Genomic DNA, 16,742 nt, shown 5'->3' with positions numbered 1-16,742 from the left:
GTAGTCAGGAAGTGCCACAGACGTGCAAACACATCGGGATTTTGGGGGAGCTCATTTCTCTAATAAGCGGGAAGACGAGTAGGACAGTCAATGATACTGGTTCTATAATCATGTGAGTCTCTCAAGAACAGATGGAGTAGGTGGTGAATATGATGGTTTGGTGCAGTGCTTTGCTCTTGATTAAAGGATCAACAAACTACGTGTTAGTGATCAAAATATTGGGTTGCTTCAAGGTTTGTAAGGACATAGACAGCGTGTTTGTCCTATTTCGTTTGTTTTGGTGCCACTATGACACAAAACAAGTCAGTGCTGTTGTCTGTTTTATTTATTTCACTTTATAACCCAATTTGGAATTTTTTAATAAGCTTTGAAAAATGCAGCTATTCTCTGAATGTAAAACTTTTGTTTTCACATATTTCCCAGCATCACATTTTGTTCATATACAGTATATAATGTAACATTATAGTAAACATTATACTTTATAGTGGTGAACATAACTAATAGATATGCTTGATTGGAGGCAAAGGAAAATATCTGCACTTTTTCCCTTTATGAATGTTGAAGGGTCACTGCTCTTATAATAGAGATCATTTGAAGTTCAGTATTATGACTGTGAAAACAGTTTTCTAATCCCTGGTGGGAGAGTTCATCTTTGCAACTTTACTCAGAGAAATCATTCCGGGCATTGATTTCCATCAACAAAGACAAGGGCATGTCTCTTTATAAGAAAAAACCTAGATCAGAGCACATCAGATGTCAGACTGTGTCAAGGCTCTGATTATTACTCATCAAACAGGAATAAATGATTTTAATTTGCATATTTAGATTTGTTGATTTAGTATACATTCTAAATCAAATCATTGCATTTATCTTTGTTCTTTTTTATCTGAATTGCAGAAACCAAGTTGACCATGGACACTGTTATCTGAATCATGTGAAATTAAAGATATGTCACCCATGAATGCTGAAATGCATTAACAGGGAAAAACCTTTTCAAAAATTGAAAGAAACATATTTTTGGGGGGTCAGAAAATAATTTTGTACTGTAATAATTTCAATGTGATTCCCAATATTAGCTTAATGTGATTTTGAAAAGTATAAACAGCAGTGGGGATGTAAATAGGATGTTATTTAAAAACCTGAGTGGAGGCAAAGAGAGTTGGAAGTTTAGAGGGCCTACTAAGTCATCTGGTTAAGTTGCATTATGGGAAGTTTAGGCTCTATGGTTTTAAGAGCCCAGATCCAATGCCTAGATACCCCGACCCCTGCAGCATCACTTTTGAAAAATGATGTTTCGGTAATTCAATTTTCAGTCCTCCAATTCATACAACGAACTATGTCGTATGTGCTAAAATCGTGATAGAAACGGCCATATCAACCGTTTCCTAAATTAGCACAGCTAATACTTTTTTTTGTCGCTTCAGAGCATCGTGGGGCTTCATTTGCATTACCAATGCATGGTTAATGAGCTTGTAAAGGTAAGGGTTAGGGTGACATGGCAGAGAATCAGCAATATTACTTTACAGAATATAAGCAAATCCATTTAAATACACAAACTAACCAGGTCCACCATGGACCTCCAGCAGGTGCGTACATAACTACCGCCATAGGTCTGTGATCTTTAAAACGACCGAATACATACGCCGTGATACGCTCCTTCAAAAACAACCTGACAAATCTGGGTGTTATTTTGGTGGACAGTCTCAAATTTTTTGGCCATTCTGTTTTTAAATCTGTTTTTAAGCCTTATTATCTATTTATCATGGTGCAATATGACATTGCTGGATTAACCCTTTATTTAGAATGTTGACCATTAGGTCGCTGGAATTCCTTCTCAGTTTGATGCAATCCAATGTAGCGATGCCAAATACCCTCCGCCAAACGTTATCTCACAAACAGTCTGAACAGTCGAGGCTTCACGAGCACAGCAGTTCTCGCGGAGCCATTTGCGTTGCATTGTAACAGATTGTGTTAGATCACAATACTCTTCCCGTTATTGTGTCCAGCCTGGGTAACATGAATGAGGGAAGTTTGAAAACCAGGCAGGCATATGTTTGCAGTCATCACCTTGAAAACAGGCCAGGTTTGAGGATAAAGAAGAGACTCGTTCGTACAGCGAGAACAAAGAGCACAGGCGTATGCTGTGTTCGTGAACTATCAAAGCACAAGGAGAATGACAGTGTGAATGTAAAAAAAAGAGAACATAATTGCAAATATGTGTTCACTTAAAGGTGTGTTGACATTTCTTACTTGTCAGTGTTAAAATAAATGATGTGCATACTGTCATGTGTGAAGTTATTATTTTGTCATCATATTCAATAGATTAAACAGTGCCAAGAAAAATGTAACTGAACCCTTGCTTTTGGAATAATCTGAATCATCCAAAGGGTGAAGCACAGTGGTGGGACCACTGTGCTTCTTGTTTTGGGGGCTGCTAATCTACAACTATGTGCCTGGACTGCTCGCCTTCAAGGAATAGTGGATGAATTTCCATGTGTATCAAGGCATTTCACAGGATAATGTCCTGGTGAAACTGGCAGATGCAGCAGGACATTGACCCTAAGAACCAAAGCAAACCTGCTACAGAATGACTCTTAGCTAAGAAAATCCATGTTTTGGATGAAGAGCTTTAAAGGGGCAGCGATTCTCAAGCAATACACATTTTGTAAAAATCTGCGAACATATCCTAATTGTCCATTGGCCGTCGCTTTTTTGTGTGCACCGACAATAAATCTAGGTTTTTAGTTCAGCCCTGGCTCTGCAAATTGAACAAACAAAAATTGGTGCAGAACGCACCACGCAACAATGTCAGTACAGTTTGTAAACATCACTCGTCAACACCTTGAGAGACGTTCTAGCAACTCCGGGGTTTTGGGTTAGTATGTCGGACTGCCAGACCCGAGGTCGCAGATTTGCAGCCCAGCCAGAGCAGTAAAATCCCAACGACAACAAAGAGCGCTTCCTCCAAAATCACTTACTGACCCTTTAAGTCCCATTTTGTCATTGCCACCAATCCAGTTTAACGGCATGTTTCCAGCTGTGATGATGTTCAAGATTTACCTTTTTAATCACTGCGAGTATGTTTCCTGAAACAATACAAATTGCCTTGTATTTTACACCAATGAAAAAAGAAAATACCTTACATTCATCTTGGAAAGTGACATTCCGCATTTACTTAGTAACATCTACATATGTCCCTGACCAGACATCCCAATGGTTCTCCCAGCCTGAAGAACATGCTAGTCTACAACTTTATGATATTTCTGGGTTAATTTGTCCTGCAGAGCCAAATTCAGCCCCGAGTCTTTTTTTTTCTTCTTTTTTTTTGCTTACCGCTCTGTTCCTACTCTCAGTCTCCGTTTCCCCATGAGTTGCCTTACTTTCCTGAAAGAACACTGTCTCCAGAGTTAATGGTATCTTGTAGAAATTGCACTGTGACTGTAGCCATAGCTGCAGACATTAATTGGCACATTATGTGAGAATGAACCATCTAATGATGCACTTGTTTGACCATATGCTCCCGGGTCCATTCCCTCTAAGGAAAGCTTTGTCATGGTTTGTGGTTTGTGCAAATCTGAGCTCTCTATTGAGGAATAATATCCATAGCAGCAACTCCAATCTAATTACAGCCCCTTGTAGCCTTTATGTACTACTATCTGAATGACCCTTTGCATATTCGTTTTGTATTATTAATGGAACTGGCCTTTTGTATTTATTCCAGTATAGGCACAATGCTGTCAACAGCTTTATTACTCTGTGATATTGTGTGTAATAGTAAACTATTGACCGCAAAACAAAAGAAGGCACAGGAAGACCAGCCAGTAGGAAACTAAGACAGTGATATAGTGCATGTATCTCCCTCTGTGTATAGTCCACTCTGTGTGTTTGAGAGGGAGAGAGAGGGGGTGGGGGCGTACTCTAGGGGAAACTGTGACACTGCCTGTATTTTGTTCGGAGAAAATGTGCTAATATTCAGCTCCCCTTGTTTTGCAGCAAATTTATGCAGATGCGGTGGATCTGTACTTTTCTGCTGGTATTTGCATAATCTTCTCACGCCTCGGGGCGCCACTGTGTGCAGGAGAGAAGTGATGAAGTGATTATCAGCCACTCGGAGTGGCTACATTTTTTCCCAGACTAGTTTCCCTCAGTGTCACTTTTTTCGGTTGGCCAGCTCAATGGAAATGAGGTTTTGGCTGTACACCGCCTGGCATTTGTATGGACAGCTGAGGAACAGGGTGAACTGGAAACGCAGGAATTGAAATGTCACCCAGTCCCAAAGGCTCCCATATTTCGTGACCAGGAACAGCCTGGTCACAGGGACTCATGAAAGGAAAGGTCTTCGTATTATTTTCTTATCGTCAACAACATAGATATGAAGCATTTTTGCATCTATGCATCAGGCACAAAAATATGTGAACACAACACCCATATACAGTATTGTCATCTTATAAATGATTGTTATAGCAATTGGTGGTGGCAAACAATTATGTATGAACACAGAGCAACATTAACGTTCATTTTTGAGTCATGCTTCTAGCCACCTGTCAAATATTCACTCTACATACATCTTTTCTTTTCCTTTTTTTGTCTCTGTCAACTCAAATGATGTTTCCTGAAAGGAGCTGCCTTCTGCACTCAAAACATTAAAGTTGTGAGCTGTCAACACAACTAAATCAGCTTAAAGATTTTAAAATGCCGTGCAGATCTGAGGGGAACTGCAGAGTCGGATGATTATTCTCTGTGGCTTGCCAGTGCAAGTCTTGCCTGTTCAAAGTAGCTTTTAAAAGCTTCTTTACCTGAACTGAGTTGAATGTTTCATTTTAATAATAATATGGCAATATTTTTCAATATTTGAAACAAAAATCATGTCACCATTATACAAAAACGATCCACAAACATATATCCAATAATTGAGATACATAGGAACAAGCTTTTCAACTTGTATTTCTTTCTTTTTTTTTTACAAACAACACAAACAGAGGTCAGTGGTTTTGACATTCTGGTAATCCCAGATGGTTTAAGGCCTTAGAGGCCAATTGAAAAAAAATCACGTCCAAGTTGATCCTCATCAGTAAAGTAGAAGACCACTGCTAAAGAAAGTCAACACTGACCCCGTTTACACTCAATCACCTTGTACATTGGATAGCTGTTAGTTATCACAAAAAAGTGTAAATGCAACTAACCATCTCTGGAGATGGTTTGAGCAAACTTAAATTTCCCATTTCAAGGACAGAGGGTTTCGATCAGTGACGCCCACGAAGACAAATAAATGATGTTTGGCTAAATAAATATGAATCAAACTGTCCTCGACTTTGCTACCAAACCTGACAAGAATTGCCAATTTGAAATATTTTTGTTTTGTTTTGGTAGTGTGTGTCATATTCAGTTTGACAATAATGTGGTGCACTTCTAGCACGTTAAACCTCTTTTTTACTCTGGCTCACTTTGGTACCCTTTCCTCTTTTTCTGTGTGTGCGTGTGTGTCTATATACCATATTACCCTCTCCTCCTACAAGAGAGTTGAACCTTTGAATGTATTCATTGTTTCAGGGAGTTCAGCCACTGGAAGGTGAACAGCCTGGCCACGGAGAAGAGAGATTTCCACAAAGCTCCGTTGCCCTTAGCGCCAGAGTTCCTGCGCAACCTCCGGTTACTGGGGCGACGACCGACCCTGCAGCAAATCAACGAAAACCTCATCAAGAAGTATGGGACCCACTTCCTAGTGTCTGCTACCCTGGGAGGTAAGGAAGGACCGCAGGTGACACACTCACCCTTTTTCCCCCTCACATAAGGAAGGATCAGGACACACCAAAAATAAAGGAGCTATACTAATTTCAGGCCTCAGAAGAGTTTCAACATGCGTTGGAGAAGTGTTGTGGACTTTGCTCAATATAGGATCTAATGCTAGGAAATATGTGAAAGCAGCAATCTCAAAAATACCATAATTTTACTCTCATCTTTTCCCTATGATGAACTATGTGCATGCCAGCAAGGGACTTACGAAGCAGGAGAGAGATCCAATTGACCCATTTCTTAGTATGTCTCTCTCTTTATTGGCTTTCTTTTTACGCGAGATCTCAGAGGGGAGAAGGAACTTACCAAACAGAATTGCCAGCGTTATTTAGCAGCAGCACAGATACTGTATATGAGTAGAACCAAAAGAGTCTGAGGGAAATTTACAAACCAAGGGTACTTAGACCAGTCAAACCCTATGATATAATGTGAATGTATTAAATAGAAGGGGATACATAATTTCATATAAGTGACATAATGGACTATAATTTGACTAAAGACCGGAATTACCTATATATCTTCGCCCCCATCAGTGATGTCAGATTCTGGACCACCAAGAAATTGACAACACCGCCAATTTGGTTTCACCGTTCAAAGAGGATAAATCTTCTCTTCTACTTCGATCTCTCCTATGTTCAGTGTTAGGTTTGAACAGACACGTACCTTCATGCCACTTATCACTGGTGTCTGCACTGGGGTATTAGTGTGGGAGACAAAGACGAGATTAATGCCTTGGTAGACTTACAGTTAGACTCTATATGTATTTAACAGCCTCAAGTAAATGAGCTGAGCCCAGTCTGCATACTGATTAGAAGGTGGCTGAGCAAATGCACACATCCCAGGGCTCTTTTTTTCCCCCCTTTGTTCTACAGTTTTCATCTCAGCCTTGTTCTTGCCTCCCCAACGGTTACATTAAACTGCTCAGTATATTTTTTCCTCTAAAATGAAAAACGTCAACTTCAAAAATAAAATACATTCACCAGAAAAATAAGAAGAATCTGTTGATAATCATAGCTTAGTTTTTCTAAATTGTCTCTGAGGTAAATGGTGACATATTATGCAATTATCGCTTTTTCAGTGTTTGTGCTCATCAATGTGTGTATCTGTGGAGCCTGTCAGCCCACAAACTGTGAAAAAGACCACCCTGTCGTTTTTTTTGTGAGCTGGCTGAACGCTACAGCCTGGCCTCTCTCCCACTCTGATGTCACAGTTGGATTCTTTTGGGGTAACCCTGCCTGCAATCTGAGAATCTTTTCTGGGGAAGGGGCGAGACATTTCCTACATATTTTGAAATCGGTTGAGAAATCACAACAGACTGGACCACCTGGCCAATCAGAGCAGACTGGGGTTTATCAGGAGGAGGTGCTAAATGAAATCCAGGTGTTTTAGAACATTAGAACCTTTTCAAATGGTTTTCAAAGTATGAACCTGATTATGAGCATAATATGTCACCTTTAACTTGAAGCTCGTTTTACTTCTCCAACCCAGCTTTTCTGTGATGCCGTCAAACATCACTCACTACTCCCTGTTAAACAGACAAGGGTTTACTCTATGTCTAAAGTTAATTCAGACTTTGAACACTTAAGCATCAACATTTTCGGTCATCACTGCACACTGATAATATTCAGTGCAGCGTTACTTTGTGGGTTTGCTAGCAGAAAGCTGCATATATGCCATAGAATGTTTTTTTCTAAGTGTAGCCTATGTTATAGAATTTTTGAGGGCACTATAATGGAAAATGTCCATCTCAGTATAAAGACACTCAATTGAAATGGCAAAGGGTAAGTAGCGCACTATACTGTAAAGTAAACAGGATGACAATCTAAACATCCTTGCTGAAATCCCTGCTAATGTTGTTCTTTTAGTTTGATCTAAAATTCCCTGCATTGCTTATATAAATGATTATATAAATGATTATAGTATACATTATTAACTGCATGTCTTAATTAAGGACAGCAAAGTCCGACATTTTTATCTGATTAACATGAGGCTAAAATTACCCATTCACAAACTAGAGGCGCAATCAATGAAATTACTTTATTACTTAAATGAAATTTACATCACATTATATATGTCACGAAATGTCAAGTTAATTGCCTGGTTGCTACCGGACACAGTACTTCCAAGTTTAACGAAAATTACATACTTGCAAAAGCAATAAACAAACTCCGACACAAAAGTTAGGCTTAGGGTCTGCTTACTTGATTCTTGTTTAAACTGACCAACAGATGGAAAGACACACTGGGTGTTTTGAACATGTTTTAGTAAATACGACACTGTGGAAATGCTGACATTTGCTAAGTATTGCATTATAGCTTGATATAGCTAGTGTTTGTGTTCGCTACATTTAAAGGAATGTCCAACAACAAGCTTAAAAAGTGTTTTGCCAATGCCTATTTGTCCACTTTCAATTGCTCCTTTGAATGTAATCCAAACCAAGTACATACACACAGCCAAGCAAGCTCAGCCCTTTAAGACAGTTTGAAATGTCACCAATAACTTAGGTAAAAGCTACACTTCATAATACCATGATATATAGCTCATTTCAATCCGTGTATGTTTTTTAAATTTTCACAACAGAAGAATGCAGTCTACTGTCATTTTAAACAAGGTTTTGGTGTTAATGGTTCTATAATTGTCTGATGAAGGAGTGAAGGTAAAGAAAATGATACATTATCTCCTGCACAGCTGACAAACCATTGTGACAGCTCGCCTCAGAAATGTCAAATGAAAAAAGCAGTCTTTCTTTAGTTCGTCTAAAGATAACATCACCCGTTCCTCTGGCATGGCGAATCATTATTATGATAGTAGTCTGCCTGGACGGATGTTGAATCTGGGTATATGCCTTGCATAGGGTGTCCATTTCAGGCAATATTGTCCATCCACTTCCACATCCGGCCTTTAAAAATCCCAGTCCGTACGGGAAACAACAACATCCTCCGATTGAGTAACCTGCATGATGATAATGGAAGGTTTTGGCAAATTGATGAATCTTGCAAATTACTCCGTCTAGTTTGTAATTTACTGTTTTTTTATGGTATTTTCTTCTGCAAGGAATTAAAGAATTTAATGACAACGTTCCATCGAAACAACACCCCCCCCTCCGACAGTATATTTTTCAAGGGCACCGTCACTGCATTATGGGCTAAGTGCCAACCAAGATGTTTGTGATTGTCATAAAGAAAGACAAAAAAGCCAGTGCTTTTTCACCCAATAACATAATTATTAATGCATGCAGCCAGACCTCTTACACAGTGCTGTGGAGACAGGTCTCGCTATGTAAAACTATAACTGAAGTGACTCAAGTAAGTTTCCCTTTCTGACAACAAGAAAATCCAATGCTTTAGTCAACAGGATTCCATTTTTTTTTTATCTTCAGTACACTGAAATGAATGTAACGAGATAAAGTGGAAGAAAAACTGAGGAGGATAACAGATTTATTATTGATCCACAGGAGAGGAATCATTGACCATCTTCCTGGACAAGCAGAGGCTCAATAAGAAGTCGGAAGGCAACAGCAACAGCTCTGTGGTGTCCCTGGAGCTGCTCCATCAGTTGGCGGCTTCCTACTTCACAGATCGAGAGAGCACCCTCAGGCGACTGCACCACCTCCAGATCGCCACCTCTGCAATCAAGGTACTGTACACACGCACAAAGCGAGTGACTATGCCTACTTACAGTACATACACCCAGGTATATATTTTGCTTTCAAGCAGCCCCGGAAAATGTCTGTTTCAATATACTGTACATTGCACAAACGCACAGTTTATATGCAATAGACTTGTGTTTGCATTTCTGCAGAACCACCCGTCAAGCTAGACACGGAAACATTAACCCTCCTCTAAAACTTTCCCTCTGGAATATATTCCTCTGAGCTGCACCTTTGAAAAATTGCTGTGCTCCCAAGTTATGCACACAAACAATCCTTTTTTTAAAAGATTCATTTCAAGGTGCATCATTGCTCAAAAGCAAAAGACGAAAGAGAGCGCACATGGACATGACAGACGGGATTAAAAGAGTGCGCTGCAGCCCAGAGAGTGTATTCATTCATATTGTACTATACAGTATACTGTATTCCATCTAGATCATGGCTAACAGGCCATTTGTGTGCTAAGCTGTAGGTAAGAAAGTTGCTTTACACATCTGGAAGTTCTCATGAATTTTGTACAAACCCCGTTGGATGTCAGCAGCTCTGTGTCCGGGCTTTGTGAGAGTTTTCACAACATTTAATGGCATATAAGCCAGTCACTATCTTTAATTTTCCTGCACACTCAACCCTCAGCTCACTTTGAAGTGGTGAGCTGTCTTTTACCCAAAAATTCACCATCAGTCTCACTGGCCTTTTTAATCATGAACTGCAAATGGCATTTTTTTGGAAAACCCACTCAAAACACACACATACATACAAACACACACACATTACTCACATCGGGACAGCAGGCGTGTGGGTTGGTGGACCGTGCTTTCATGATTCAACTTCAATAGAAAATGTGATATAAATGACTCATTGCTAGGTGTAAACTTGGAAAGGTGGCTCATTTCCAAGTGCCAAGGCTTAACACTCTGCATACAGAATATAGAATGCAAAAAGTGCGATTGGCTCTCGGACCATTTCAGTTTCAAAAATCACTTTAAAGAGCCACTGAAGCACTTGTTTGCTTGTAGACGTTGCCTTGAAAAAACAAAGGCCTCCTCGACTGACAGCATAATTCAATTAGGAGATTATTAGGAGAACATAAAAGTGAAGTTGAATGCCTAATTTAAAAAAAAAGTTTTTTGCACATTTAACTAGAGGGAATCTGAATGAAAACAGCAGGCAGACAAACTTTGCTGCAGTCTAAAAAGAAAAATAGTTAACCTAGAGTTTTTCTGTTTATTGACAAGCTTTTTCACAGCAAAACACAACATATATATGGGGGGGTAGGGTTCACAAATCACGTTAAGTTTCATCCGCAATCTTACATACAGGAATGAGGAATAAGGTGTATAAGGAAAGTAACATGATATGACTTCTGCTTGACATTATATGTAAAATACGAAGAAAAAAAACAATTTGACATTTCATGGGGTGGGGGGGGGGGGCAAATTCAATGGTAGGGGAAACACTGTTGTGTATGTGTGTGTGTGGGGAGAGGCCAATAAGCAACTGCTGAAAATCTGCCGTCTTCTGCAAATAAGTAAACAATAGCAGATAAGTAAGAAAGTGATAAGCATTAAGATATTTTTTTTTTCACCCCACATCTGTTAATCTGTATTCAGTCTGGCTAGTGACACTCTGTTAACTGCAATTTGTACAAATTCAGCTGCAAAGTAATGGTGGCGAAACCTGCGTTTTGATTTTGTGTTATGCACCATGAGCGAAATATGCAGGAAGCTAAGTTGTGTTTGATTCAATTCCCTCAAACTAAATGTCAAATGCAGAAAACCTCTCTCAAAGTCTGGGTTTCCAACAGATTGAAGCTGGCAACTGCCTCGTGGCCACATACCCTTCATGGCCCGACTTTACTTTGTGTGGTAATTTGATTAATTACTATGTAGTTTGACATTATGCACCACTTTTTGCTTTTCTACCAGGGCCGGCAGAGCTTAATATTTTTGAATTAATTACGATACATGACCAATGTATTGGGCTGCATGGTGGTGTAGTGGTTAGCACCTTCGCCTCACAGCAAGAAGGCTATGGGTTCGAATCCCGGTTCAACCAGGGCCTTTCTGTGTGGAGTTTGCATGTTCTCCCCGTGTATGCCTGGGTTTTTTTCCGGGTTCTCGGGCTTCCTCCCACAGTCCAAAGACATGCAGAATGGGGTTAGGTTCATTGGAGACTCTAAATTGACCGTAGGTGTAAATGTGAGAGTGAATGGTTGTTCCCTCTCTGTATGTGGCCCTGTGATAGGCTGGCGACCTGTCCAGGGTGTACCCCGCCTCTCGCCCAATGGGATTGGCTCCAGCGCTTGTGGTTAACCCATCTGTCTCACAAACCCGAGGATGCGTGTTCGCGGGCTCAGCCAATGCAGTAAAGACATCAACGACTATAAAGAGGGACACAAGCTTTCTACCAAATCGCTTACTGCCCCTTTAAGTTTTCACAAGGTTAAAAATTAAACTTTTATGTCGCCGTACTTTTTCCTCGACTTGCTGCTGTCAGTTGCTGTTAGTCAGACTCGGCAGCAAAGGACATGCCAATGACTTCTCCAAACTCTTTTAAAGAGTAGAGAGTCCTCCTGTCCGCCTGCCTCACGGAACTGCTGGAAGTGTGTGAGGTGGGCGGACAGGAGCTTCAGTAAGAGTAACATCAAAATGGGGATAGCGGAATGCAACGGCATACCATTAAACAGGGAAGAGGCACAGAGGTATCGTGCGCCAATGGAGAAAATCCTTAATTTTCTGTGGAACTCTACATGGATTCTCAGTTCGCTGTTTAATGTTATAAGCTTTAAAGGCCACAAAAAAACAGTTTCTCAACCAACATCTGACTATAAGTGATAGGTTCATACATAAACGTACAAATTCCCACCAAACGTGAAGGTTTAGTTCATTTATTTACATTTTTTTGTCAATTATTTATTTCACTCATTTGAATATGATATGTGACAAAGAGGACAGCAATTATCCCCCCCAAAAACCCTCTCTGATCAGGATTAACTAATGTCGGGAAAATAATTTCCCAGATGATTTAATAAGGTTTTTGAAAACAATTTCCCATTTGCATTCACCAGTGATAAAGTACAATATCGAATAAAAAAATTAGAAGGCACTTTACCCTTTAAGTAATCAAGGCAGTATTTGCATTCCTTCCAGCCATCCTTTTCTAAACTGATATATTAAATATATCCAAAAGTGGATGTCCTCAAAGTAAATGAAACCTTTGGCTAAATGCCATTCAATGCTGGAGCCTGCAGCTTTCATCATGTTCTGTGTGATTCTTTAAGCTCTGCTAGAGACAGAGGGACTCCCAAAGATGAATCCCCCACTGAAGACAAGGAAGGCAAATTGAATTTATTAGGGAAAAACCATTAATTTCATATAGTGGCACCTTGTTCTCTGAAGTATATAACTCTTTGTAATATCCCATACATCTCTCATGTATTGGCTAAAGCCCCATCCAAATAGGATTTACCGTATTCCTCTAGGGAAAGGAGGGTGTTTTTTACTTTTTCACTGTCCAGGTCAGTGATTTTAATCCTCTCCTGACCATGTATGTTTGGAAACATTCACTTCCAACCCAGAATAATAATTACACTAGCATTGCTGCATGTTTTCCCATCAACGGAAAAACGTAAGTAAAGCCATCAGTAGAGCAACAACCTGTAAGAGCTCATCAAATTGGCCGTTGTAATGTCAGCTTCAGGCAGCTCCTTTTTGCAGTAAGCCCATGGATATGAAGACAACTGGATTACTTTGATATTAACAAAAACTTGAATATATATCTAATAAAAAAGAATATGTGAAAGACAGGTTGTGAAATAATTTCTTTTCACTGGAGATGGTGAAAACCCTACACAGAATGACATGACTGCGTGTGTCATGCCTGGGTGAGGAGTATGATGTTCGAAACAAAATTCACCACCTGCAGGCTCAGTGCCCGAAACCTGTCATTTAACGATGGTTAAAGTGCCATCCAGAATGAATAGCAATTTTACAGAGGAGCACAGTAAATAAATTCCCCAACTCTCCTTGCAATTTCAAGCCCATCGAAATGGGGCTTTCGGGTCAATGATGAGATAAAACTGATAATACAACATATCAGAACACTTATCTTTAATAATTAATTTAATTGTCAATATATTTACCAAAAAATATATAGTAATGGCTTCCATAATGGTAGTGATCTATTTTAATCAATTTTTGGGGACAGAATATTCAGTCTTTATTGAGGAAAAAATATTACCCCCAAACACACATTTTATTCTATTATTCCTAATTTGGTTGGCAGTTTTTCATTGCTTCTTTAAAACCTTTATTTTTTTCTTTCTTCTTCACTGATGATTTACTGACCTAAAAACAAAATTCCATTGCAATTCCAATTGAAATTGTTCAACAAAATCACTACCCTGCAGTAAAGATAGATTGAAATGCCAACCCCCCCAAAAAAGCATTTGACACTTACGTATTGCCGTTGTGATCAGATAAGAACGTATATTTTAAATCTACTTTTTTCGACCCCAGACAAAATGTGGAGGGCAGCTGTCATGTTCATATCGGAGCTGAAAAGATGGACAATCATACAGCAGGATGTGTTGTTTGCAGATTCCGTACAGTGTGCTGGGGCTCAAATAGGCACAGGGACCAAGTATCTCTTGGACAAACACTTCATATTGGAGCGTAGACACAAAGTTAGGTGGATTTGTAGCTTCCATATTATTTTCTAGCCTAAAACGTCAGACATGGCATTCACCAGAATTACAGTCCAGTTCTTGAGAATTTTATTTATTCTCAAGAAATGTCTCTTTGCTTGCATGTCATTCAGTTTATCTGCTGGATAATTGGAATGAATTTGTCCAGGGCTCCTAACTTTTCCTCAGACTGTTTCCAAACTAATGTTCCTGTCAGTTTGGTCACTGGTTTTTGATTTTTACAGACGGCTGTATATCTTATTGTAAACAATATATTGAATTATAACAGTCAGTTCAGTGACTTATATGTGTATGCATGCCACCTGACGTGAAAAACACAATACCAAAATTGTGTTTTTTCTTCTGCTGGACTGACTAGTAGCAGGCTAAACCACAACCTTCAGCCTCTCCTGAGGGATCCAATGGTATTTTCAAGCCAAATGAAATACATAACATATGGTTTTGGATCTACCCCATTGTCTCCAACCTTTTTGGACATGCACTGAAAACCTCCAAAACAATGTGTCTAGTGGACACCAAGGTCGAATGTCCAAACCACTATATTAAACATCTATAACTTGTCAACATAGAACAATACTGTGCCACCACATACCGTATACTGTACAACATCAGGCCACAAAAAGTCACTGTCCTCTTAAAACTTGGACATTCAGGATTTTGGACTTCAATTCAAACTTCACACTTAGAGGTGAGTGAGTAAGAGTATAAAAGAGGAATGTCACTTTTCCCAAAGTACGTGTCTAAAACTCTTCAACTTAACTCTTTAAATGAGCCCATATTCTACACTCTCCTAATGAAGCATATGCATTAATAATGCAATAGGATTTTGGAATACCTAGTGTTGCTGCATATGCATGATGGAATTTCATAAAATATGTTTTCAAGATACTACTCAACTCTTTAATGCTCTAAGATGAGCTGGTATGAGCTCAGATGTGCTGCATGTGCATCAATTAGCTTTGTTCCCTGTCACCAGCATTAATTAACTGAACGTGCTAATGTGAACTGGTTCACTTGTTCATGGTGATAAGAGTACAGCTGTCATGCTGACAGGAAGGTAGACAGTCCCTCCCTTTAGCAACAGCCAAGATTTTGCACCTCCGCCTACGCACGTGTACACACGCGTGCACCACACACACACACACATGCACACACATTAACCAGCACATCCACAGTAAATACACAGCTACTCCCACTTGGAGGGGCTCATCCTTTCCATGTTTCTGCTAAATGGGGATATCTGGTATGCAAGCCACCTGCCGTGCCCTGTTCTGCCAGATCAACTCATCACCCAAGAGCAAGAGACACCGAGTGGGATGTACTTGACCTGTGTCCATGTACGCCTCTGGGTTCTGTGTCGCCGTAGCGTCGAGTAGGAGTGAAATACAGTACATTAACTTTATCTCCAGCAATGGATTGGAGGAACCTAAGTCACATCTACTTTAGACTGCAGTTTTCTTTGAGACAAATAAAGAATGTCTGTAACATCAGCGTGAAATCTGCTGGTTGGAAGTGAGAGAGAAACCGGCTCTGTGTGACGCAGAGGAAGGCAGAGTAATTTTACCACAGCGCTGCGGTCGTCAAGAGCCAAAATCAGCTGGGAAACCGCACTGAGACGTTTTGCACCTCTATAATCTTTTTTTGGAGTTATTTAAATTTCCATAAAACAACCGCTGTGCAGTCAATCTGGTGCTTTGGGGGACTTTGGAAGTCTGGGGCTGCAGAGCTGTTGCCATTTTATCAAGCCTTACCCAAGAAAAACATTGTTTTTGTTGTGCTGGGGGCCCCGCATTCAAATCCAGTTTCCAACACCATGGATTCAGTCTTGACTTTGACTTGAACCTCTTTGGACTAGGACTTGACTTGGACTCGATCCCAACTAATACTGGTCTTGGACTTTTCTTGGAGTCGACAAAGGTAGTCTTAACTACAGCACTGCTGAATGGCCTGGTCAGCTGTAGGCTCCAATCCAGATGAGTGGTGGCTGTGGCTCATACTACAACCCCTTTCTGAAAACTCTAATCATTTCTTAAGCTGACTCCTCGCTTTGACTTGAAAGTAGTCTGGTAATTGTACCCAAGTCCAAGCACAGCTTTCAAAGCATAAGCAGCACACCTAGTACTGCGCAAACTTTTCAAAATGTTTTACTCCCTTGGTCTCTGAACAGCATGTGCTGTATATTAGGCCTACGTTTGCCAAATTGCCCAAAGGATAAAAACAATGATATGAAACGAAAGCAATAGCCTGTTCTTTGCAATGCTTTTTCAGCTCTGGCATAAGTATTATTTTGTGGAAACTTCAATGAGCCACAGTTTAAACCAACTGTATTAATACAAAACATTGAGTTCCTTATGGGGGTATAGATACATATACAGCCATGTTCTCCCTATATGATAGCTAAAAGAATACGCAAGCATATTTCCCACAGACATAAAATTATTTTTTTTTTCAAAACAGCCATGTGATTTTGACACAAAAACATGAATGAGAGGCAACAGTTTCCTAAAAAATGTGAAAGACGAGTTGGGAAATCATTATTTTTCACTGGAGATGATGAAAACCTTGGGGAAGTCACACAGAATGACATGACTGCGT

At 39.8% G+C, this 16,742-nt stretch overlaps 1 protein-coding gene across 1 annotated transcript in view; it reads left to right on the top strand.

Annotated features, from left to right (window-relative positions):
- The window catches only part of brinp2 (bone morphogenetic protein/retinoic acid inducible neural-specific 2), a 177,675-nt gene that overhangs the window by 103,152 nt on the left and 57,781 nt on the right, over window positions 1-16,742 (top strand). The window contains exons 3-4 of the mRNA XM_035635611.2: window positions 5,551-5,741; window positions 9,248-9,429. Coding sequence (XP_035491504.2) covers window positions 5,551-5,741; window positions 9,248-9,429 — 373 coding nt within the window. The remainder of the gene's footprint in view (window positions 1-5,550; window positions 5,742-9,247; window positions 9,430-16,742) is intronic.

This window comes from Scophthalmus maximus, chromosome 5 (genome assembly GCF_022379125.1).
Source record: "Scophthalmus maximus strain ysfricsl-2021 chromosome 5, ASM2237912v1, whole genome shotgun sequence".
In the NCBI taxonomy this organism is placed as follows: Eukaryota; Metazoa; Chordata; class Actinopteri; order Pleuronectiformes; family Scophthalmidae; genus Scophthalmus; species Scophthalmus maximus.
The sequence above is the reverse complement of the archived record's forward strand: the minus strand, read 5'-3'. Positions and strand labels throughout refer to the sequence as shown.